This window comes from Diachasmimorpha longicaudata, chromosome 3 (assembly GCF_034640455.1).
Source record: "Diachasmimorpha longicaudata isolate KC_UGA_2023 chromosome 3, iyDiaLong2, whole genome shotgun sequence".
Lineage (NCBI taxonomy): Eukaryota > Metazoa > Arthropoda > Insecta > Hymenoptera > Braconidae > Diachasmimorpha > Diachasmimorpha longicaudata.
Genome location: NC_087227.1, coordinates 4,872,640 through 4,896,668, shown reverse-complemented (window position 1 = coordinate 4,896,668; position 24,029 = coordinate 4,872,640). Strand labels below are relative to the sequence as shown.

The window sequence follows — 24,029 nt, the reverse complement described above, 5'->3', positions numbered from 1 at the left end:
GATTGGCTGAATCAGTCAAATAGCGAGAAAATTGTGGATATGGAGGTACAAAAATAATTACCAGAATTGACAGTAATTGAAAAACATTTATTCTGGCTCGCTTACCTATTCACAAAAATTATTTTAAAAAATGTGTTGTATTCGATTTTCCGAACGATACTTCAAGTCATGTTCCTCAGGAGTGTGAAAAATCGCATTGCCGCTGTAAAAATCTTGAAAAGGAAAAATATAATCAAATTAGTGAACCAAGTTTGCTGAATTTCAATAGTTGTATGCATCTCAAATTATTTGTCGAGTAGTGTGTTCTTCTCCCTAATATCATTTCTGTGGGCCATAAGGGCATAATAAACTCTTCACATTTGATGGGCATAGTAACAATTTTTTATGTCAATTCGAATGCAACAAAAGTCACAGGCTGATTTCTCTTCAAGTGATAATGGCTGATACATTTACAATTGAAAATCAATTGCATCTGTGATATTCTAAGATTTTCTAGATTTTTCATCTCACCTGCCGTTATCTTCATCAAATCCATTTAGTAATATCAAATAGTAATTACGCACTTTATAATAGTGAATAGTTCTTTAGGGAACAGTGAGATTTTAAAATGTTTACGTACCACTGTAAGTTGAGGTATATTGAGATAAATGAAGCCATACGCAGTGTATATATAATCTGGTTCAGTCTGGATCATTATCAATAAAATCATATTTTTAATTGTTGAATTAAATTCTGTCCACGAACAATTATAAGCTGCCTGGCGAACTCCAGCAACCTGTGTCAATGTAATTGCCTAGATTAGCCTCAGATAGTGGAAAGTGTTCTATAATAATTCTAGTACGAGTATTAGAAAATATCACAATTCACTGGGTGCCAAATATTCTTGTACTTGTTCAAGATGAAATTTCACACTATTTCTTAGAAAGGGTCAGCCACACATTATGCGGATGATGAACCTGCTTCTATCAGATATCAATTTTGTTTTGTTCCAACCCCTTCTGCCCTCTTTTTGGCTGATTGCCGCAATTCAACGATCGGTACACGAAGATAAATATTCAGTAAAAATTACGTAGAAGTTTCGTAATTCCCAACTGCGAATAACGGTCCGATAAAAATTGTGCAGGGGTCAATGCAAGTGAGAAATGTCAGAGGTAAATGTTCCATTCAGCCCATACAATTATTAGGTTCATAAATTACATACCTCAGTGGACTCAAGTAGACACCACTAAACTACTTCAAGGAGCTATTAATGATAATTAATTATTGGGGAATTATCGAGTAATTCGAAGAGTTTATCGAGGATTGTCGATCAAATCTCGATCGAGGGTGGAAGTTCTACCTTGGACACTTAGTAAATTTTCGAACTTCATGGAAGCTTGGTTCAACCTTGAGAATCTAAGCTCGATTGATCATAATCAATTCTCAGTCAAGCTTGACTCAATCTTCATTCGTTCCATAAAGAGCGGAAAATTACGGACCATCAGTTGTGCACTTCTCCAATGAGCTTTCGGAGAAAAGTCCAGAACGTTCAAGAAAAAGTATGGAACGTTCAATTAAAAAATGCTTAATGTTCCACAATTTTTACTGAATACTGTTGGGACTGGCAGATTACGGAAGAGACACGTAATTTTTAAAGAATCTCTCTCTCTGTGTACGCAGCGAGTTACCTCATTTTTACAAGAAGTTCCGTACTTTTTATTGGACTCTTCGTAACTTTTACTGGACCTTTGCTTTCACTCAGAAATTACGCAACTTTTCCTTAATTTTTATTGAATTTTTTCTTCCCCTCCGTGTACTTCTCCTGATTGGGCAAGACCGCGGGTAACGAGACCCTTACGTGAAGGGTTGAAAAAAGCTCTCCCTGTGCATTAACAGTGCTAATTAAAAGCTCTCCCTATGCATTAAAAGCTTGACTTTCATTACTTCATCATTCAAACGTTGGGCGCAAACACAAAACATCATGGTTTGTGCTGTAATACCAGTCGTCAAAAGTGCATTTTTTCCGGCCAACCCCCACTCGTTGTTTGACATCCTCTGAAATAAAAATTAATAATTCGTGCTGATTAAAAACATTGGGAGGTTCAGGTGTTCGTGATTACTTGTTAAAAAACAACATACGTATTGCATACTATAAAGACAGGTGCAAAGATTCAAGCCATTTACCAACACAGTCCCAAACAGTATTGGATTGTAGATCCTTTCCAATTCGGTGACATATCTGCAATATGCCTAATAAGTTGTATAAACATTGACAAATATTTTAAATGTACTGAACATTTGGCCTGGTACGGATTCGGTCTATAACCGAATGATTCTGAAGATGCCCGAATTATTTCTGAATTATCTAAGTACATGCAGATACGTAAAAAAAATGGGTACGTCATGTCTCGTTATATTAATTACAGATAACATTTGCAGAGGAAAAATTTGTGAACTTCTTACGATATTAATTAATCCAAAGGTAGTGCTCAAAACCATGTGGTTGATGCGTCGATAATGAACAAAAATGGATGAACCAGAACAAATGAAAATCATTTTGTATGTAGTTCTCACTCGAATAACTTTAAATAGTCCTGCACGGTTTTCTTCAATCGTTCCACCACTATCTTTGTATGCTGCAAGTCTTCCTTTTCGTTAGTTGGTATATCACGCATGCGATTTGCCAGTATCTGAAAATATATCAAAAATTTCATTTAATAACACTAAAACTAACAACGTTTCTATTATTCTTGGCTATTTCGCTATTAACAATTTTACAAGGGGCAGTACAAACAGATGAAAGAAAAGAACATCACTTGAAAGTGAATCGCCAATTGTGTTGTGAGCTGACCAAATAGTCCATCAGCTGCTGTCCAGTAAAGGATAAGAAAGTAAATGCCAATCGCCTCTAAGGTGATGCAGCAAAAGTAAGATCGAGGCGTTGACAACGTAAAAGGATACTCAGCCGGATAAGCAGTTTGTGAATAATCGAAGGTGTCATTGGTTCCAGACAATTTGAACCGAAGATATACTCTGAAAATTAAAATCGCCTCATTAAGTTGTAATAATCAGTTGTGAACGAAGTATCGTATTCAACTTACAAACATGGTCGTAACACATATGCTGTGAAAATTGCTGCGACAACAGTACCGTACCAAATTCTAAATCTACGCATTGACTTGGCGTGTTCCACCATTTCGTCTGTTATCGCATTATGAGATATTTCCTCGTTCCAACGGAGGTGGAATGCCTTTATAAAATGGTAAAATTCATGTCTATAAATCCATAATCGATAGCCCTAGAAATTTTCACAATAAAAATATTTTCATCAATATTTTTTTTGGCATCTTTCATGCATTATATGTGCACGTTCTTTACGGAGAGAAATATTCAGTAAAAATTGCGGCGAAGGAGTTCGCTGGTCGTGTTGTAGTGTATCAGTGCCGTAGTGAACTCACTAATTAGTCCTGGGCCCGACTATGAGGGCCGGAGACGGCTGACGTCGTGCAATCTTTTGTGAAAAGCATTGAAACGACTGGGTTTCGAACCCTCGTCCTGGATGTCTACATATACTGGCGGTGTGTAACTTTCAGGAAACATTGCGTAACAGATTCGTAAAATTTCCTGGAACCGCACTCCACTTCGGAAGTATGACCAATATCCGGAATTTATATTGAATACTTCTCTGCGTATGATCGACTTGGAGGTACCTTGTATATTCCCAGCGAACAGCAGAGAGCAGCTGCAAGAACTTCAATAGCATACAAAGAGTGTTTCCGTGTTTCGATAAATACACTACGGAAGTCACTCATTAATCCAAAAAATAATCCCCCTACGCCAAAGATGAAGGGTATTGTTTCCCAAAAATAAAAATTTGCCTCAACCCGGTTAAAAATATTACCCATGGAATATAATCCTAATGACTGTAAAATGAGGATGTCACCACTGAAATAATATTCAAACTGCAAATGTAGTGGTTTCGAATCTCCTGGTAACTTCGACATTGTTGAAATGTTTCTTGCTGAGCAGTCTGACGGAAATGACCAGCTATTAAACTTCGCATCGTGCATAACGGGGGTTGCACGGAGAGATGATGCCGATCGATGTAATGATGCTTCAATAAATGATACGATAATGAAAATGGGCGCAATTGATGGACATAATGAGGAGAAATTACCATACATTGTTGACGGATTCGGAGAATTTTTGTGAGGGAAACATAGGATACACGACAGTGCAATTTACATACCAAAGGGAAGAATATAGATCGGACTTCAGAAGAGCGCATGAGTGTTCGATTGAAAGGCGACAGAACAGTGTACGCTCATATTGCAACATTCTAGTACACGTCGACGTTCTACTGAAGTTACTTCAATAGGCCAACGATGAGTAGTTCAAAGTATCTTCTGTACGATTATATTGTGTGCACCAACTATCACACAGATAAATTTTTGTGGAAACAGCCTAGTACAGACATGAGGAAAGTAACGTTTGCAAAGAAATTTCATCGGACAAAACGTGAATTTTGCCGTAGGTTTTTTGGGAAATATGACACAAATCATCAGAATGTACATCTCAATAGTTTCATTTGAATATTTGATATATTTTTGTTTTTATTTTTCATGATTTAAAGTGCGGAAATTCACATGATTTACTTACATTGGGAATTTGTTTACACTAGATGTTTAATTGCATTGAAGTTCACGTACAATATATATTGCCCTGTTTTTACAATGAATTTGTGTAAGGTTCTGGGTACTTTTGTTTGGTGATTTTAACAGAGGTGATATTGAGTTGTTATTCGTCATTTCCAGTTTCCATAGTTTTGTGAAGAGTTTTCCAACTCTCATTGTTCAGGTGGGAACGGAAACAAAGGATGTGGTCAATATTTTGTGTTTTATTCCGGGGGGAAAAACTATTCCCCCTGGATTAGGGGATATTTTTGTTGCGCCACCCGTTTACATAGTCCGGTGCGGAGCCCCGTCGGGGAGGTTGTGAGTATATCGCAAATAAAACACACATTATTAATTTATATTTAAAAAAACGGTGAATGTGGTGAATAATTGAATAAAAATACATCCTTTTCTCCGGAAATTTTCATTTGAAAGCAAAATGTGTCTGAAATAAATTAAAAAATGAAAAATTAAGATTTACCTTGAGGATATTTTTTCAGGGATTCGAATCAAGGAATCAAGTAACGAAAACATTGTAGATATGTAGGTACGAAAACAATTACCGGAATTGACAGTAATTGAAGAACATTTATTCCGGCTCGCTTACCTATTCACAGAGATTATTTGAAAAAATGTGTTGTATTCGAATTTCCGCACGATATTTCAAGTCATGTTCCTCAGGAGTGTGAAAAATCGCATAGCCGCTGTAAAAATCTTGAAAATGAAAAATATAATCAAATTAGTTAACCAAGTTTGCTGAATTTCAATAGTTGTATGCATCTCAGATTATTTGTCGGGTAGTGTGTTTCTCTCCCTAATATCATTTCTTGAACAAGATTGTTTCAAGATTGGATTGAGATTGGAAGGAGCATATCCGGTTCAACTTGGATCAATATAGAATTCAACGATTGAATCAAGATTATTTCCACGCTGGGTCTCTCAGGCTCGATCTCCGAACCCGGGTCTACCTTGTGCCCATCGTTAGGATGGACATTTCCCACCTGGGTCGACCCCTTCGCAATTTTTATCGCACTTTTATTCTGACGTAGGAATTCCGGAACTTCTACATAATTTTCCTTAAATATTCCACTCCTCTTTGGACTCTCACCCCAGGAAAGTGTACGCATCAACATCAGGTCCATTCCTGATCAGGTTAGCATGATTTATTTTTTGAGCATATGCGGAAAAGCTTATTACTGTTAAACTCTCCCCAACTTTGATGAAGTCACTTGAACAACTGTAACGAGAACTGAAGTATTACTGTTACCAAAGATCGTGGTTTTATACGAAAGTGAAATCTAGAATGGCATAAAATATCATTCTCAACAATAAAATAAAATATTTCAAAAATTGTGCACATAAAATCTATTCGTAAATGGAAACAGCAACACCGATAATTAATTAATGATCATCGAAATCATTAAGATGAATGTTGCATTTCCGACATTGTGAATCGTATTCAGTAAGAGATATTAAGTAACACTACGTAGAAGTGTGAAGTATCTCATAGCTGCACTGAGGATCTGTCAAAATAAACTTCCAATAAGACGTTGAAAATGAAAAATCATTTTTCAAATTACTACCCACCGTAGTAAGCTGAGGCATATTCAGATAAAGTAATCCATAGGCTGAGTATACGTACTCCTGCTGTGTCTGGATCATGATCAATAGAATCAACACTTTTAATGGTATACTAAATTCTGTCCATGGTGATTCGTAAGCTGCCTGACGAACTCCAGCGATCTACGTAAACGGAGACATAACTATTATCCCTTGGCATAAGACAATTACATTTTCTTAATTAGCTTATGCAATTTTTGCCTCATCGTTAAGGCGCTGAGCAAATGTACAAAACATAGAAGTTTGTAAGAGTATACTCATTGCGTGTACCAGGTTCCTTTCAACATCCCCCCAATTGGCTTCGTCAAGTCTCTGCAACAAGACATGTCGTTTCCAGATTGAGATTGAACATGAAAGGGCTGTAGCGAATTATTGCTTCCCGAGATAGTAGTGGATTGAATTACGATAATACACAGAAAAGCAATGAAAAAATGCTACTGTCAAGATGCAGACGCGCAAAAAATAACTGCCAATAATTCACGCCATCAAGAAATATGAAAAATGTCAAAGACAGTCTCATATTCTGGGCATTTCAATCGCGAAGGGGTAAAACAAGATCAGTCACTTTTGACTATTAACCAGTTTTTGATGAATATCTCGCAATCTACAGCAGATAGAAAAATTGTCATGATAACCTTTTTTGTGGAGTGAAGTGAGTACTGCAATAAATGTTATTACAAAAATACCGCTACCTCTCTTAGATTCGGAGATATTCCTGAAAACATCTGCTCAGAGATTAGTCACGTTATCTTGTTCTACCACTTCGCCACTGATTTAGTAGATGAATATTCGGGAGAAGGGATTAACTAAAAATACTGATTGCTGGCGTATCAGAAATTTCCATACAAATTGCAGACTGTAGACACAGGTGCAAAGATCTATTCCATTGACTAATATAGTTGCAAATAGTAATGGATTATACATCTTCTCCAATAATTTGACGTATCTAGAATCCCAATATAGCATGAATTCAGAGGAAAATATTACTCCACAGAATTTCAGAAATTTAACACTCACGCAAATAACTCCAAATGTTCCTGTACAATTTTCTTCAAACGTTTCGCGATTCTTGCCGCATCGTATGACGAAAAGTCTGGGGTTGGAGATGTACGACGAATCTCATTAGCAAGAATCTGTAAATATACGAGCACTCTCGTGGACTTGAAAACTATTATCGAAATACCTCACCTGAAATTGAATTGATAAATGTGTTGTAAGCTGAGCAAAGAGACCATCGGCTGCTACCCAGAACAAACTTAAAAAATACATTCCGATAGTCTCATATGTTAGGGTAGCAAAGAACGGTCCAGGTGAATCCAGTGGGAATGGGTATAGAGCTGGCCACTCAGTCGAAGAAAAGTCAAAGGTCTCATTAGACCCAGTGTAAACGTATTTGAAATATGCCCTGAAAGGAAATAATGTGAATATATTCCTTAACCCATCAGTACTAACCTACACTGAGAGAGAAATCTAGCAAAACCCAACGATTATTCTTTGACTCAACCACTGGCTCTTGTTCAATAGTCTCAACGAGATAATTAATTAATGTAACGAAATATGTCGGCACTCTTCGAGGACTGAGTGATTGAACTGTATGTATACTTCAATCGTTGATCCTGAGGGCCCCAAAAATGAACCTCATGCTTCGATCAGGTGAGGGTTCGAACCTACCGTATATTGGTTAGTATTCCCTGAATGTTTCATTGAATTTTGATATTTGTTTGCCTTTCCTTGGTTCGAAAACTCATTGCAGACGATATCCATGGAATCGCATCACCAAGATACATTTCATTAACTCTACGCTAATGATCTTCACTCACATAAATGGTCGTAATATATATGCAGACATCACTCCCATCACCACTGTTAGATAAACTACCCTCACAGTACGTGTTGACTGGGCATCCTTAATCATGCTATCTGTGATCGTTCTACGTGATACTTGAATGTTCCAGCGGTCATAACAGGTTTTTATCAAGCTGTATAATTCTCGTCGGTAAATCCATATTCGAAAGCCCTAGAAAATGCAAAATCATTTGTGGATTCATGCATTTGGATGAGAATCCTAAGCCCTAGGCGACCCCCAGGTAAGTGTTGTGCCACCAGTTGACATTCAATGGGATATCGTAAAAGCAACCTTTCAAAGTTAAGCTTTCAGGCAAAATATCTAATTGGATTCAGGAGTCAGTGAGGTACCATTTACAATGGTTTGGTGTTCATCATTATAATTACACCCCTAATGCTTCATTACGGGACACACAAATGTCAGTATATTTTTAAGATCTTTTGTGGAGATTGTGCCTCTCGGTGTGAGGGGTTCCGGACGATACGTATAATGGTTTGACCACCATAAGGGCCCGAGACAGACCAACGGAAGACACTAAGCAGGTTTATACTATCAAGGGCATTTCGTGAGAGCCAGGGGTGGTGTCGGGGTGTTAGGGATTAGTATTTTCCAAAGCCTCCTAGATTTTATTGGCTAATGGGGTGTACATGGCTCCCGGGTATCTTTTATAACATAGAAATACTGGTGTTATGTCTACCAGAGGGGCTGGAATATGACAAGTAATTAAAACACCATCATTGAGGGTTCTACGGTCAAGTCGTAACTCCCCAGGTAGACAGACCTTTGGAATTATCCAATGAAAAAATATTTGGTGTTATAAAATTGTAATACCTAAAAACCACTTTGAGATTGTCTCATAATAATAACTGTAGTTATAGCTGTACTTTCACATAATAACAATAATGTTTATTAAACTTGCCTTAAAAATAGTTAACGAAGACGTCAAAAAAGCGGCGGCCACTTCGATGGATATCACGAAATCAAGTTTTGAAAGTACAATTATCATAGGAATCTCACAACTCAATCCGAAACATAATCCTGGCAGCGCAATGAAGAATGGAATACCTTCCAAATACGACCAACGGGGTTTGGTATTCGTAAAAATTGTCCCCATTGATTTTAATCCCATCATTTGGAGAAGAAGCACATCACTGCTGAGGCACTTCTTGAAATACCCTCTCAATGTATCGGTATCGACCTTATCCTCAGACATATCGTTTTGAGAAAGGAATGAGAAGTACCTGGTGGCTTGACCAGGTATGTGCATGACGCACAGAAGGAACACTGGTAATCACCCCCACCACACTCATCGATTACCATAATACCTCGTTGATATTGAACAGAATAATTCATCCAAAATACAAGTTTCAGGGTACGAAAGTTTTTGCATTGGGGAAATTCGTTCCATGTTTACGAATAATTTATTTCACACCGGAAGATATCAACCGGAAGATCTCAACGAAATAAATTTCAGTTCGTGGTAAATTCGAGAGTATGACAGGAAAATTATAGAGGAAATTGCAAGGGGTAGGTAAGAATAAAGAGGAAATTGTAGGTCTTTTGCGAAAGGGTTCCTAGAGTAATTCGTTTCCGTTTGATAAGAATACCGTACATTCTCTAATTCGTCAACGAGACCGGATGCCCGCGCTCACGGACGCTTATTTATTTGGAATTTTCCTTACTGGGGAATAGTTGTTGTGGAGTTAGGGTCGATATCTCCTCATTTTGCAATTTTTTCAAGACAGATAGATTATTTCATTGATAAAATAAATCCTTATCAAATAAATATTCTAAAAATCGGTTTCTGCTCAATCGGTACCTCAAATTGGTGTCAATATGAAACGCGGTGTATCATAACAATATATATTGTGTTATGAATGATTACTCTATGTGCCTGCTTAATCAATATACGATTCTTCCAATATATTGATCTGAATGACACAATAGTGGTCAGGAATATCAATAAATAAACTATGATTCATCAATAAAGTCCATAAACTATATATTTATCCTTAATGATAGATTCTAAATCCTTTGTAGTTTATTTTTAAGAGGATTAGCTCGCCTGCAAGCCTTCCATCAACTCTGCATATTCGTCCTTCAGGTTTTCTACTTTCTCCATCAATATCAACTGTAAAAAAATCATTCACATTGGCAGATATATTGTACACATGTAATATACTTTTTTTTCATTTTAGTTTTAACGAAAGCCGGGGCAAAAAGCTTGTGATTGGATATTCCTGGAGGACCTTTAACTTGACATAATAGTAATTTGCGTAATTCTTTGGAATTATGGATCATAAGAAACGGAACAAAATGGACCACAAAGTAAAATGGGACTTTCAGGTAAAAATTACGGTAAGAATTTTCATTTTCATCATTAAAAAAATGAATAAATAATGAGTTCCACCCTTGGACTAAATAAAGAAGACAAACTGAGGCTAGAGACGACCATGAGAAAATGAGATTAGAGACAACGCTAATATTCAACGATGGGCTAATCTACACTGTCTTTAGGAAACGACAAGAGGACAACTGAAATTTATTAATTAATGGCACTATCCGCTCAGGTAATATTGAAAATAAAATCACTATTATTCGTAATTAGATGCTCACATTTGCCGTCATAATCATCTGCTCGACAGTCTTCCTCGAAACATATTTTAAATTTTTCTGCAAATCATGAGGATTTGCAGATGCAATTGACTGCAGTGTTTTGAATCCAGCGTCGTATAATTGTTTCGCCCTTCCAATTTTCACTGCTGGCAATTCCATGAGTGCATCTAGCTCCTCTGTACAGCATACGGTGAGTTTTTTACTGAAAGTCTTCAAAAACTCCGCAAAAGCCCAAAATTCTGGTATCTCCTGGCAAAATCTTACCACTGACGAGGCAAACGACGCGGCTGAACTCAAAAGATTTTGGGTAATGCCTCGAGTCGCTTGAAATTTATCAGCTACTGAATGAACAGTCTGTCCATTTTGTAATTCATGAAGCATTAGCGTCAGGTAAAATCTATGAATAACCCGTGATGATATATTTTTTGGTGTTATTCCTTTTTGTAATTTTATCAGTACAGTTTCAGTAAGTCCCAAAACTTTTGGTATTTGCATTGCTTGAGGGGAAAAATTCATGATCACCTCGTAGAGGACTGACCCCACGGGTTTTATCTGATTCGCTACCTCGTAGGGTGTTACAAGATAAAGAATGTGGAGATCGTCTGTTAGGACGAGGTGACGTTGGGCTGACTTTAAATCTTCGTGAAGATAATAGGCGGTTTGAAGATCAATCGAACCTGTGAAGGAAATGTACAGTGGAAGTTTTAGATGAGATACCTCAGGAAAAACTGACTTCAGCCTTTCGATACCGAATTATAATATTTTACCTTTCATCGCCGCTTTTCCCAGAGGTGACAATTCCAATGGACTTTTTCTCGTAAGGATGATGGATGTTTTTGCTTTTTTTGGCTTTGGGTCGATAATTGAATCAGTCATTACCTGTGATTCTATTTTAATACTCGTATTAGCTTCATTATCTGAGATTTGTTTCACTTTTAAAGGTCGCGCTTTTATCAGAGATACTATCGCTCTGTCGACGATTTCCTTGACGTTGGCGTTCAGACGACATGATTGAATCCCCAAGAGGGACATGGAGACCAATTTGTACAGTTCAGCTCGATTGTTTGCTAGTGACAACATCACTGAGCTTAGCAGAAGATTATTCAATCCACGATCTATTTCGATATGTAATGTGCTCAGGCAGTCATCCATTTTTGCTGTTAACATCATTTGAATCTGAAAAAAAATTATCTTGTTATGGATACAATGGAAAGCTTGTATGATTTTTTAAGAATTTTGTTATGTCATGTTTTGGGATCGAAATAATTTATCGTTCCTTCGCACAAGTTCAAAATATTATGCATTAGTGCGGAATCCCGGACAATTCCGTTTGGAAGGTATAGAGTGGGGCAAAAATGTCTAAGATTTCGAAAATCCTACCTATCATTAAGAAAGAAAATAAAATAATAAACAATCAATAAATGCATTTTCTATTGTGCACTAATATTTTTGTGAATTTGACTTTTAAGGTAGGACTTAAGCCCACCTGTAAGCTTCTAAGCGGTGACTAATTTAGCCTCTCAGGGCTGAGTTAAGCCGTTAATAAACCTGTACTTGACTGAAATATGCGATTTTGGAGAGTTAATTTTCCTCGTGTGTACAATATTTATAATTTTACATATTTACAATGTATACAGCGTCAGCTTAGGGGCTTTTGCATGTTTAAATCTTGGTATTTGTGCGTGTGATTAATAATGTAGAGGATTTTGGTCAAGCGTTTGTGGGAAGAATCGTATGACTGAGCAACTGCTGCACCGAGTCACCTGGACAAGAATAACATTGATTAATTGAGTAATTAATGTTAGATAAATACCTTCGGAATTTCTGCACGTTTACAAAGTATAATACTCTCTCCAACTTCTCCTAATCCTGCACGACCAGCCCGACCCACCATTTGCTTGTATCGACTCAGGTTTAGGAACTCATTACCTACGTAGGGACTTCTCAGAATTACCTGGACATAATTAGGAAACATTATGAAGCAGGAAACCTGAACGGTAGTATCTCCGATACCGTTAGAATCGTATTTATATAAACATCAGAGGTCCACAGTCTTTCAATTTATTTATCAGTTACCTACGAACTCTTTGTAGTCTCTTGAATTTTCTGAACAAATTTTGAATTCCGTGAAATTTGCTAGAATTCTATTTTGATACAAAAGAATATGCATCTAATAAGATATCTTTGGCAAAATTAACGATATTTTGCGTAGGAACACTTTAACAAAACTACAATTTCCTACCAAAACATAAAAATATCTTATTAATGTCAAAGTTCATTGGCATAAATCAACAATCAATATTTTTTGAAATTTCGTCTGATTCGAATAATGAAGTTTTCTAACTCGTCTAGCCGGGAGATTGACACCAGCTGCCAAAGTAGATGTGCAGCAGATAACAGAAAGGGTGCCCTCCCTGTAGGCATCCTCCACAAGCTTTCTCTCCTCACTCGTCAAGCCCGAATGATGATAAGCAACTCCATATTTTATTGTTTTCGACAAAATTGGACAAAGCTGACCTTCAGCCTGCAGAGCTACCCGCAATTTCTCCTTTTCCACTGTTTTGTGTTCCATCAGAGACCTGGAAAATTAATTTCCACGAATATCTATTACAGGATTAAATTTGCTTTACTGATAGTCGAGTAGTTGCCCATCAAATCCGCAGCACAACAAATTTGATGTTAGAATTTCTTTTGTATTGATTGATTTATGGATTGCCTGAATTATGGACGAACCTGAATAGTACACGAGTCAGGAGTAGAGCAACGTTTTCGCAGTTTTTTCGGGTCGGACAGAAGATCAGACAAGAGTCCTTAGGTACTACGTCCATAACGAGGCCGCCTATCTTGTCCGGGTCTTGTCTCAATGCTGTTTCGGAGTACTGTATGGATGAACAACAAAATTATAAAGAAAAAAAAACAATTGGCTTTATGACTCAACTGATTTTGATGCTAATAACAATTTTTTAATTTAATCTGTGTTAAACATTTAATGTAATTTACATGTGTGTAATTAATGGGTCAATGTACACACATCAGCGAATCTCAATAGCATTCCTCCGAAAATATTTAATAGTAACTTTTTATAATAACTGCTGACTGGACTACTAAACTTACTTGATAATTGATCCTTTTTTCATCAGTAAAGATTTCTTCTTCTTTAGTGTCTATCAACCATATGCGATTCTCACATTTGACATATTCTTTCAATTCCACAGGTCGAAAATTTTGAGTGTACACTTCTGCTTTCAAGAACTCGGCCACTTCATTCAGATTACCTATTGTAGCACTCATACCAACAATATGAATGCCAGCTAAAATTGAATTCAAGACGAATTATAGTTATTCTGGTTTCGCATGCAATACGGTCGTATTGAAGATTCCAAGACTTGTAGATTAATGAAGCAAAAAAATTTCGTATAAATCTCATTTACAGAATAGTAAATCTCGACAATTAGGGCTCTAGAATCATTTAACCCTTTAGCCTATAACCACGAGTCAGACTCGTGGTAAAGAATTTGTGCCATAAGCGAAAACAACGAGTCTGAATCGTGGTAAAGACTTTGAATTCGAATTTCTTGCGTATTATAGCTCGCGCAATTGGTAGATATCGTGTAGGCCAAGGGGTTAAACCCAATTTCTGACTTTTTTCCACATGTGCCTCGAAAGTTGGAAAAATTGTAAATAATGATGTTCATGGGGACAATTTAATTAAGTACAAGTGCAACGCTGCCAACAAGACGTACTCATTAATCTAAAAAATATTCAGATCTCATTGGGTCGAGAAAAGCCCTAAAAGCCATGTTGTATAGCTTGTTTTCGTTCAGAAAATTCTTCTCAATTAAATTTTCGTCGCAAACACTTATTTTTGTTTTTTCCAAATGTATTACAGATTGGAAATACATTTGGAAAAAAGTCCACTTTCCTACTTCGTTGATATAAGAATGGCGACTCATCAATATGATTTTTTTTCAATGTAGCACATAAAATGTTTCCCCATAATCCTCTCAAAAAAATTGCCAAAACTATAGAAATTAACGTTCTGATGGGCGTGTTACAACTGAAAATTGTATTTATTTCAGAAAAAAGTACTTATTTTGTTACGTAAACATCGACACCATTCAATAATTTGATCTGATAATTTGTTGGAACTAGTGGATTACTTAACTTATTCATCTTTACGGTAATAAAAACAACTAATTACCGTTAATGTACATCAATTTTGCTAACAGGCCCTCGAGAGTTGCACCCCTTCCCCCTTCCTCCCCTAGTAAATGTAATTCGTCAACTACAATCATCCCAACTTCGTTCAATCTCTTTGTCTCGATCAAACTATTAATTAATCCCAGAGATTTTTCGATTGTGCAAACATAGAGACTGTTCTTTCGTCTTCGCTTAATGGGGGGATATCCACCTTTACTACCAGCATATTCCTCGACTAGAAAATGCAATTCAACAGCGAATGGAGCTAATGACTGAATCTGAAAAATCAAGAGCTGCATTATATCTCATGAAATGTATAAACAGTGAAGTGATGACATGTAATAACCGGAATTTCCATTGATTATAAATATATCAGAAGCATTAGATTTTGAAAAAAAAATCAAACTTTTCTTGGAGCAGCAAAAATTTCTGATCGATCGATCAATAGCTAATCATGAGGTGTTCAATAGGTAATCGACTCGTTTGCTCGGTTGATAACCGATTGATCGTTAATTAATTATTAATTAAAGGTCAATCAATCCATGATCGATTATTCGACATCGGATTCCGATAATCGGTTCCAGTGTACCTATTTATAAGTAAATATGTAAACATTCAAATATTATCATCTGTATTTCATTTTACACCGCTCTTTCTAAATCAAACTGTTCGCGTTGTTGATGTCCCTTGATATTTAAAAGGATACGGAAACTCGATTCGTGACTTGCAACTACTTTATCCAATTTAATTTTATTATAGAGATTGTTGACTCACCTTTTCCTGTACAATCGCAACGAATGGTAAAATAAATATAGCATTTTTCTTATTGCACGTAATTTCCCTTAACATTAAAATTTCAGCTACTAGAGTTTTGCCTCCACTCGTTGGAAGAGCATAAATTAAATTCCTACGATTCATCACAGAGTTTAGCTTTAGACACTCATCTTGCCAATCTAGAAAGCATAAGAACAGAATTAATAAAAAAATTAATTATGAAATTAAATTGAATTGCCCCTTTGGCATTCTATTTTTCATTTTTTATTTCTCTGTTATAATTACTGTGTTCTGTCTTTTTTTTCTAAGAGGACGGGAAATGGAATAAAATGTGGAGGCTCGAGAGGGTATACATATGGAAATATACTCCTACTGCTATACTGATTTAATTCAATTCAATTTAATTTAATTGTATGGTATTAAAATCTCACGAGTTGACATGGAATGCTCCATTTACCGTCAAGTAATTAACCGCTCGGATGTGAACGGATCAAGTAATAAAAATTCATACCATAAAGTGAGTCTATTTTCTTAATACTGAAGATCAGCGATTTAATTCTGTCAGGCAGCTCATGAAAAGCCCCCAAAGTTTTTTCCTCGCTCGCATTACCATCCCCTCTGTCCGCTGGTTTTTCATCACAATGATTATCCTCTATTCGCATCTCCAATTCCCTCGAATACAGATCATCCTCTTCCAACTCTAAACACAATTCATCAAGCTCAGCTTGATTGACAGATGATGCTGAAGTCTCCGGACGTAGGATTCCATTCCCCACCGAGTCAACAAACTTCTCCGACAGCTCCGGCCTCTCTCGAAAATTTCCATCTTGGAAATCTTGAGTTGCTTCAGATTCAATGGAAGTAGCTGTTATAGCAGTATTGAATATCGATGCATTGCACCACTGCTCCGAGTCCTCAAATATATCATCCACAAAGTCATCAACTGTCTTATTATGTCCTGTTGTATGCATAATTGATTTCAAATCACGTTCGATCCTTTCCGATACATCAGTGGATTGGATGTTGCTGTCAGTGTCGATATTGAGAGTGTCATCGAACTCTTGATAAGCTGATTCCGAGAGTGAAGAAAACTCGATGTTACTGATACCGTGTATGGAATGATGGCTGTCACTTGACATTTTCTGTCGTGAAGACTAGCATTGAGATATTCATTTATCCGATTTTGCAATCGACGACTGTGTCAGCTATTAACATGGGTATAACCTAGATCTACCAGCACGATCACATTTTTTATTGACTAATAATCACCACTTCACCACTGACATCAACAAACTTTAATAATTGAAAACTGTGAGTACCATGAATTAAGGAGGTTGGTTCATCTTCAAGTCAATTCGTTAAAGTGCAACAATTAGTTTGAAGATCGACGTTGACTTTGTTCACCGGCTCGGAGGAGTTTGTCCCGCGTTTTTAAGAGCTGATCATGTGGTCCTGGCTGTGTCGAGTAACTTTATTTACCGACTGAAGCAATTATCGCAGTGAGTACAGATGGAATTTGTGGATTTGTTCAATACCTTCTCTGATTGAGGTGCCAAACGAATAATTAAATGTGTTAATGTGAAATGATTAGAAAAAATCGTTTGAAGGTTTTTAGTAATTGGAAGTAAATCTGATATGGAAATGTGTTGTGTAGACTGGTGAGTGGTGCTGGTTATGATGATATTTCTGTTGACGTTTGGAGATGGAGTTCATGAAAATCCTGCCCGATAATTCATTGTATCGATGGGAGCATGTGAACTGTTAACTCTAATAATGCGTTGGTTAATTGCCAAAAGCTTTTTTAAGCTTCGAAAAATGCGTATTCTTAAAACAATTTGATTTGTTTATGATCTGGACATTATTCCAGTGAATTGAACAGCCGGTAAAATAGGTGTTTACCTTTTGTGTAATAAAAAGATGATAAATAACGTAATGTTGCAACAAAAACCAAGAAAAAAAATGAAAAAAACTTGATCGACAGGCAAAGACATCTTTTTTCTGTAATAATTCTAATTTATCCACTTGAAAATTGGTTTTATTATTATCTCAGCACTTAAACGTTTGATGATTTCTCAGTAGAGGAGCTGCCTTCCTTTCAAAAATCCAAAGTTGCAAAGCTGTAGGACAGTTCGAAGTGACTCACACTGCTGATTTCAACGTTCAAACAATAAATAACAAACAACTGAAAAGATATACAAAAGTAAATCTCACGATTCGGAATTAATCTCAGACTGTAAGTATTACCCAGATGCCAATGAAATTACTTAGGTTTCTAACTACAATATTTTACAACAATTACAACAATGTTTTTATTCTTCAGGTGTATAGCATGGCCAAAGCTCCAAAAGCAAATCCAGTATGCCAACAAGCTCTGTATCCTGACATATATTACGAATACCAGCCTGAATTTGGTGTATGGTCAGTTTATTTCGAAAATTTCAATGAACTTTCGATCGGGAAAATAACAAAAATATTCAAAAAATATGGAACTATAAAGAACGTGAGTCAGACTGGTTCCTCTCAGGGCTATTGTTTCGTAAGCTATTGGCTCGAAGAAGACGCTAAAAATTGTGTCTTACAAAGTAGCAGAGATGGAATTAAATTGCGATCATTCTCCCCGAAAATTCGCCGGATGAAGGACAAACGGCTGTCGGAGGATTCAGAAATATTTGAAGTAATGAAGAAAAAACCATTAAGAAGTGGTAATGTCACTCAATGTTGTAACAACAATGACAATAATAATTCGAAAATCGATGGAACTCCTCACAACGATCAGCATAAATATGAAAATTATTACGAAAACAAATCTGTGTTTTTTGCAAATACAAAAAAGTTATCTAAAAATAGAATTCGACAGATATTTTCAAAATACGGACACATCGAGACTGTTCAGCAGACTGGACCCGCCACTGGTTGGTGCTTTGTTAGGTTTGTGTCTGAGCAGTGTGCAAGAAAATGTGCAATGGACGCCGTGAATAACAATATTATACCGTTGGAGAAGTTTGAGTCGATATCTACTCTCAGAGCAAGGAGACAAGAGAAGCGAATGAGAAAAGAGATGGAGCAATATTTTTCCAATAACTCCGACGATTTTTATGGCTCACTAGTTGGGAGCTTTGAGGACAGCCCAGGGCTTGGAACCCAGTGTTTCCAAGAGATTGAGCCAGAAATCTGGAGTAAACCTGATGACAAGATGGAGAACAATCGTGAGAAGATGCTTATGATATTGAAAAAACATACGAAAGATCTTCCCAAGACGGTGCAGAAGGTCATCATGGTATCTGGGAAGTATTTTTATGTTCCCATGGATTCCAGGATTCCTTGGAAAAAATTGAAAACTGTTGTGGTGGAGGACGTACATGCTGAGAGAATTATTGTGGCGAATATTCACGAGACCTGTGACGCTGATTTTTTTGGAAAACTTTTTGAGAAATATCAACCGATTTTTGTGACAAAGATTAAGGAGATTGGAAATGGATCATTGAACTACTGTCATGTTTACGTGCAAACTGACTCCTTCGCTAGTGCTGCAGTGAAGAATTTTGATAATCTAAATGTTTATGGGAAGAATCTCATTGTTGTTAGACCCGAATCATTGATTGATGGGTAGAAGGTATTGCGAGGACATAACTTGTTAAGTTTGACCTCGAGCCTTAGGTATCGAACAAATTTTATTGATGAATATCGATCGTGATGAAGGACTTTGTATACGCTTACTTGTTCAGTGAAAATATCACTGCGCAAAAACAATGATAAAAGTTTGCAAACATCAAATTACCTGAGAACAGGAGTAAAAGCGAACTATGAGTAATTATCGAGATGATTATTGTTATGTAATTCCAGAGGAATATACAGTTGTTGTTAAGCAGAAGTTGAATAAATGATTTATACTGTTGATAATGACGACTTTTTATAATTTTCAGATAAGTTATATTCAATTTTGTACATCTTCTGGCTGTGAAAATTAATGACCTGATAACTTGTGAGCAAAAATAAAAGCTAAAGGTGAGGTCATTTGATTCTATTTTGTGGATTAAGAGATAAGGGAAATCGTCTCGATAGTCTCGATGTCTGTCCTTTTTTCAATAGGTTTATTCCAAGTTCATAGGTTCCAAAGACAAACTCATGGGACTTTCAGAGGTGGGAGAGGTGGGAGATGGGAATACGAATGGAGATGAGGCGGAGTGGGAGATAAATCCATCCGTTCAATTGTACCTTAGAAGCAGAGAAAATTCCAACGACAACAAACACATTCTCATATCCTTACGCCTGTATCTCGTATCACCACCACCAGCGAAGAAGAATCTTTGGTCTGAGGGGGGGTCTTTCAGTTGAAGCTAAACTCGAGGGAGTAGGGGTGCCTAACCACGATCTTCTTTTTTAGGCTACATTATACAAATTCACCTGTGAATCCTTTCAGTGATTCCATTGTTTAAGCAAAGTACAGAATTTCAGCAACAGGATCACCTCTGAGTGAGTAATCCTCAACAATTAATATATTTAATGCCATCTCAATCATCTTGAACAGCTCTACATCAAATTGTTCATAGAGCTTCAGAGGTCATGATAGGAAAACAATGAAATGACCCCAGGGTGGGTGTAATTTTGAATTAGACAAGCCTAGACACCAGCTCACGTGAAATCTAGACATTTTTAGAATTTTATTGAGGTGTTTTATGATGTCTGGAACATGTCTGCAGAAATGGGGGAATTGGGAAAGGTAGTACCTGCCACAGTGCAGGTTGGCTCTACTAGGACGAGTCTTAAAGAAATCCTTTTTATGTAATTAAATCCAATGAACCGTGATTTTCAAGCCAAATAACGTACAGTTGTGTATACCATTAAACAACAAAATACTATTTTTAATTGGTCGTATAAGACGTCCTGTTGATATTCTCTATTCAATGTTCCTAATTACGGTATTGTTGAGAGGGTACCGTGATCATAAATCACGAATACAAGTAAGTATTCGTATTGTGTTGAAGTAATGATTTTATTACATAAGTACCAGCTTAGGATAATCCTAAACCAAGGCTGGTAATTGGGTTTGGTGACTGCAATCCCATTATTGTGGTTAGACCCTGCAACCGTACTTTGAGGTTATGTATCGATTTTCGAAGAATTCGACCCGGGGCTCAATCGGGTTCGAGAGGTGTTGGGGACATTGTCGTCTCGACTTTTGATGGATTTTTCCTTTGTTCTCGATGGTTCTAAGTGTTTCTTAGCAAAATTTTTATCAGAATCTTTCTGTGGGGCAAATTGAGTACTAGAATAAATGTTATTACAACAATTTCGCTGGTTCTCTTAGGAGATATTACTGAAAAACTAACACTCGTAAGCAAAGTACACCAGCTGAAAACAAAGTTTCTGCACTCGTACTGTGATATACAATTTTTCAGACACACGAACTCCACCACATGTCATAATCACTCAGAAACTACAAACTCTATACACTTTTCAGATTGATCCTCACAAATAAATCAGATCGAGAAATACCCGAATATCGTTGGAAAATGGCTTCCATAGCGGCCAAAGTCATAAGTGATTTCTATAAGTACCGTACCGATTACGACGGTTACACCGTTTACTTTGAAAATACCAAGCACTACACGAAGAAGGAGGTCCGGCGAATTTTCACAAAGTATGGAGCTGTGAGGAAAGTTGCTCAAAGTGAAGTTTACCTGTGTAGTCACTGTTTTGTGGCATTTGTCTACGAAGAGGACGCAAGAAAATGCATCGAATCGATGAATAACAGTGGAGATATTCAGCTCTTGACGATCACTCGGGGAAGAGTACGACCCCCTCATCTGCTGGATAAAAACCGAGGGAGGCCAGGGAATAATGTCAATCGTATTCCTGTTGGAGTGAAGATTGTGAAGAAGGATGATGGCACGTACAAAGGCAAAAAGCGGCCAATTAACGGACAAAGTAATGTCCCAATAAACCCCAAAGTCGTGAAGAATACTCCAAAAATCGTTCATCAGACCTCCAGTGGACGCCTTAGATCCGTCGAAGCCGTCACCAGAGAGGAGACTCATCCAGTGGTGAATCTTGACTGCAATGAGAACATTCTGGACGAGTTCTTTCAAGTATCTTGCGAATTTACCGATTTGCGACAGGATGAACGCAAAGAAGTAATGGTTCATCTGAATGAGATTCTAGGTGATCTTCCCCATGTGATACAGAGAGTAACGTCTGCCAGTGCCCCTGGACAACTCGGAAGGTCATTCTATGTTCCCCTGAAGTCTCGCATCCCTTGGAGGATAATCCGCAGCGTTAGAGTCGAAGAAATACCGGCGTTTCCAGTTGTCATTGCAAATGTTCATGAAATATGTAATGTAGAGTTCATAATGGAACTGTTGGGATCGTATGAACCAATGGTTGGATCCAAGATGAAGACTATTTCGGGATCTTTGATGCGATACTGCTGGGTGTATTTCAAAACTACACAGATTGCGGAGGCGGTGGAGACGAGCTTCGATAATGAAAAAATATGTGGGAATCGACTACTCGTGAGGAGGGTGTGGGCGCTGAGGGAGAACTGATGCATAGGCAAGTGATTGAAATTTGTTGGGGGAAAAAGATAAGATTGAGAGTGATAATATGGAGATAAAATAAATAAGATCGAAGAATATAATAACGTGATGTGCTCAGCCCCATTTGCAAGGGGATTTTCTTATGACAGGAGGTGATCTGATTTTTTTTCGATTTTCTGAGGGTTTGTACAAGTGCAGAAAGATGTTTTGTTAATTTCTGTTGTAGTTAATCGTTGATATTGCATTGATTTACGTGGGTGCATAGTTGGGTTAAGAGTTGAATGAACATGTATTTTGGCAGCTTAAGGTATTTGTGGGGTCATCAGGGATAATTGAGAAAAACTAAGAAGTTGGGGATTTTTTGGAAATGTGGTGGTTGACGTTTTTCAAAATTTGCGACAGTTTAGGAGAATTGGAACAAAGAAAATAATTTATAATACTCACGCAGCATTTTTATTTATACTGTCTACGCGTGGATAAGGTAAAAAACAGTAGAATTATCAATATTCCATTCAATCGGATATTATTCCATATATTAAATAACATAAATAATTTATAAAAAATCATCAAGATCTTGATTTGTTTATTTGCCTGATGACACCACAGATATGTTAATTAATATTTTACATTCAGGAAAATTTTAATCTCATGCAGACGTTTTGAAAGGTTTTAAAAATATCTTCAAAAGTTGTGTGATCATAAAATAGTAATTTTTACGGCACAGAAAAATAATTATTTTTGCTAAATCTTCGGTTACTTCAATATGTTCTGATAATTCCGTAAAAATTAATCATTTGACAGCCAATTGCTCGCTTTCAACTGTGAAGAATCGAATACTTAACGAATGATTCCTTACGAGTGACTTTTCAAGACGTTTTTCTGTACTTGTGAAAATTTTCCTGATAAAAATATTCTCTGTGTATAGCACTGCTCAGCAGCTGAATTATCATATAATTACGTCCTCTCAATCCTAGGATGGATTAATTATGAGTTACGGTTTTGCTTTCATCACGATGCACAAGATTTATTTGTTTCTCTTCGGTTTTATTTTTTTATGAATTTACGATTTATTATTCCTTGTATGTGGTCATTGTGATAGTTAACAGGACCATTGAAGATCTCAATTATTAAAAAAAACATTAGTTTAAGGCAGCGCTGCGTGTAATTATTAAAAACGAGCCATTTCTGGTATGTTAAGCATACTAAATAAGTCAAGGTCAAGTTAAACATGAAATCAATAAATGTAATTGGTATAAGAGTCTTGACACAAGTTAATCGTATGTAATCTATGAATATTTATAGAATGTGAGGTTTAATACATAGAAAATCCAAGTTATCACTGAGAAAAAGTAATCTGGATTCTGATGAGATGTTAATATTTTAAATAGTATGGACTTTATGATTTAGTTGCATTTATCTGATGAGTACTTTTATTTTTGCAATTTATAACGGCTTTAATTCTTGGATAGTAGTATGAAAAGTCGTGGAGTAAATCGCACCGGTCATTGTTTTTCTACAAAAGAACTAGATAAATATGGTGAAATTTTTTTTATATTTTATATAATTGTGAAGATATTCTATTGTTATTTTTTCATATATAAAAAGTTTTGTGAAATCATGAATAAACGTTTTCTTGCAAAATAATTCAAGAAGTGCTTCAGTTTTTCTACATCATGAATTATGATTTAATTCTTTCAAATTCGCAATAGTGAAATTGTGTAATAAAATGTCGAAATATAGCCACTTGAACTATTAAAACATTAATAATTGCGATAGATATCGAAG

At 36.5% G+C, this 24,029-nt stretch overlaps 4 protein-coding genes across 21 annotated transcripts; 1 reads left to right on the top strand and 3 right to left on the bottom strand.

The window, feature by feature from the left end:
* Positions 1-71: 71 nt before the first annotated feature.
* On the bottom strand, positions 72-4,254 carry LOC135160362 (odorant receptor 82a-like). 5 transcript variants are annotated; one of them, XM_064116818.1, is made up of 9 exons: positions 3,881-4,251; positions 3,690-3,811; positions 3,081-3,277; positions 2,796-3,012; positions 2,554-2,669; positions 2,119-2,218; positions 1,924-2,034; positions 620-775; positions 72-212 (listed from the first exon to the last, which is right to left on the bottom strand). In XM_064116818.1, exons 1-9 carry the CDS (start codon positions 4,161-4,163, stop codon positions 162-164), a joined length of 1,353 nt encoding a protein of 450 aa, XP_063972888.1. In that variant the 5' UTR covers positions 4,164-4,251; the 3' UTR covers positions 72-161. The 5 variants fall into 5 exon arrangements, with proteins under 5 accessions (XP_063972888.1, XP_063972886.1, XP_063972887.1 ...); XM_064116816.1 differs by having other exon boundaries at positions 3,690-4,250; XM_064116817.1 differs by having other exon boundaries at positions 3,081-3,229; positions 3,690-4,250.
* Positions 4,255-6,000: 1,746 nt separating this feature from the next.
* LOC135160364 (odorant receptor 13a-like) lies at positions 6,001-9,385 on the bottom strand. 3 transcript variants are annotated; one of them, XM_064116826.1, is made up of 8 exons: positions 9,038-9,385; positions 8,093-8,289; positions 7,461-7,677; positions 7,290-7,405; positions 7,119-7,218; positions 6,474-6,584; positions 6,240-6,395; positions 6,001-6,175 (listed from the first exon to the last, which is right to left on the bottom strand). In XM_064116826.1, the coding sequence occupies exons 1-8, from the start codon at positions 9,383-9,385 to the stop codon at positions 6,125-6,127; spliced, it is 1,296 nt and encodes a 431-aa protein (XP_063972896.1). In that variant the 3' UTR covers positions 6,001-6,124. The 3 variants fall into 3 exon arrangements, with proteins under 3 accessions (XP_063972896.1, XP_063972895.1, XP_063972897.1); XM_064116825.1 differs by having other exon boundaries at positions 6,001-6,395; XM_064116827.1 differs by having other exon boundaries at positions 6,001-6,395; positions 6,543-6,584.
* Positions 9,264-23,888, top strand: LOC135160366 (uncharacterized). 12 transcript variants are annotated; one of them, XR_010298546.1, is made up of 8 exons: positions 9,264-9,405; positions 9,484-9,645; positions 10,171-10,251; positions 10,317-10,476; positions 10,546-10,688; positions 10,764-10,924; positions 11,306-11,551; positions 11,676-11,813. XR_010298546.1 is itself a non-coding variant. In XM_064116833.1 (4 exons), the coding sequence occupies exon 4, from the start codon at positions 21,222-21,224 to the stop codon at positions 22,251-22,253; it is 1,032 nt and encodes a 343-aa protein (XP_063972903.1). In that variant the 5' UTR covers positions 17,785-17,941; positions 18,029-19,713; positions 19,798-20,181; positions 21,170-21,221; the 3' UTR covers positions 22,254-23,888. The 12 variants fall into 12 exon arrangements, 3 of the variants coding, with proteins under 3 accessions (XP_063972903.1, XP_063972905.1, XP_063972904.1); XR_010298545.1 differs by having other exon boundaries at positions 11,196-11,551; XR_010298542.1 differs by having other exon boundaries at positions 10,764-11,124; positions 11,196-11,551.
* Mus301 (mutagen-sensitive 301) lies at positions 10,040-17,153 on the bottom strand. The gene is made up of 10 exons (XM_064116814.1): positions 16,220-17,153; positions 15,709-15,887; positions 14,936-15,212; positions 13,849-14,045; positions 13,468-13,613; positions 13,079-13,313; positions 12,548-12,688; positions 11,502-11,910; positions 10,735-11,411; positions 10,040-10,249 (listed from the first exon to the last, which is right to left on the bottom strand). Exons 1-10 carry the CDS (start codon positions 16,845-16,847, stop codon positions 10,175-10,177), a joined length of 2,964 nt encoding a protein of 987 aa, XP_063972884.1. The 5' UTR covers positions 16,848-17,153; the 3' UTR covers positions 10,040-10,174.
* Positions 23,889-24,029: the final 141 nt, after the last annotated feature.

Excerpts from the sequence above, each read along its gene's own strand:
- LOC135160366 (XM_064116833.1), top strand. The coding sequence starts at position 21,222 with ATGGCTTCCATAGCGGCCAAAGTCATAAGTGATTTCTATAAGTACCGT.
- Mus301 (XM_064116814.1), bottom strand. The coding sequence starts at position 16,847 with ATGTCAAGTGACAGCCATCATTCCATACACGGTATCAGTAACATCGAG. Across the intron at positions 11,911-12,547 it reads AACGTGCAGAAATTCCGAAG|ATTCAAATGATGTTAACAGC; the intron begins GTATTTATCTAA and ends ATTTTTTTTCAG. Across the intron at positions 10,250-10,734 it reads AGATGATTATGACGGCAAAT|TTGATATTGATGGAGAAAGT; the intron begins GTGAGCATCTAA and ends ATTTTTTTACAG.
- LOC135160362 (XM_064116816.1), bottom strand. The coding sequence starts at position 4,163 with ATGTATGGTAATTTCTCCTCATTATGTCCATCAATTGCGCCCATTTTC. Across the intron at positions 3,278-3,689 it reads GTTCGCTGGGAATATACAAG|GGCTATCGATTATGGATTTA; the intron begins GTACCTCCAAGT and ends GAAAATTTCTAG. Across the intron at positions 2,219-2,553 it reads GACTATTTAAAGTTATTCGA|ATATGTCACCGAATTGGAAA; the intron begins GTGAGAACTACA and ends GGCATATTGCAG.
- LOC135160364 (XM_064116825.1), bottom strand. The coding sequence starts at position 9,385 with ATGCACATACCTGGTCAAGCCACCAGGTACTTCTCATTCCTTTCTCAA. Across the intron at positions 8,290-9,037 it reads CTTCGTTAACTATTTTTAAG|GGCTTTCGAATATGGATTTA; the intron begins GCAAGTTTAATA and ends TGCATTTTCTAG. Across the intron at positions 6,396-6,473 it reads CTCAGCGCCTTAACGATGAG|ATCGCTGGAGTTCGTCAGGC; the intron begins GCAAAAATTGCA and ends CCGTTTACGTAG.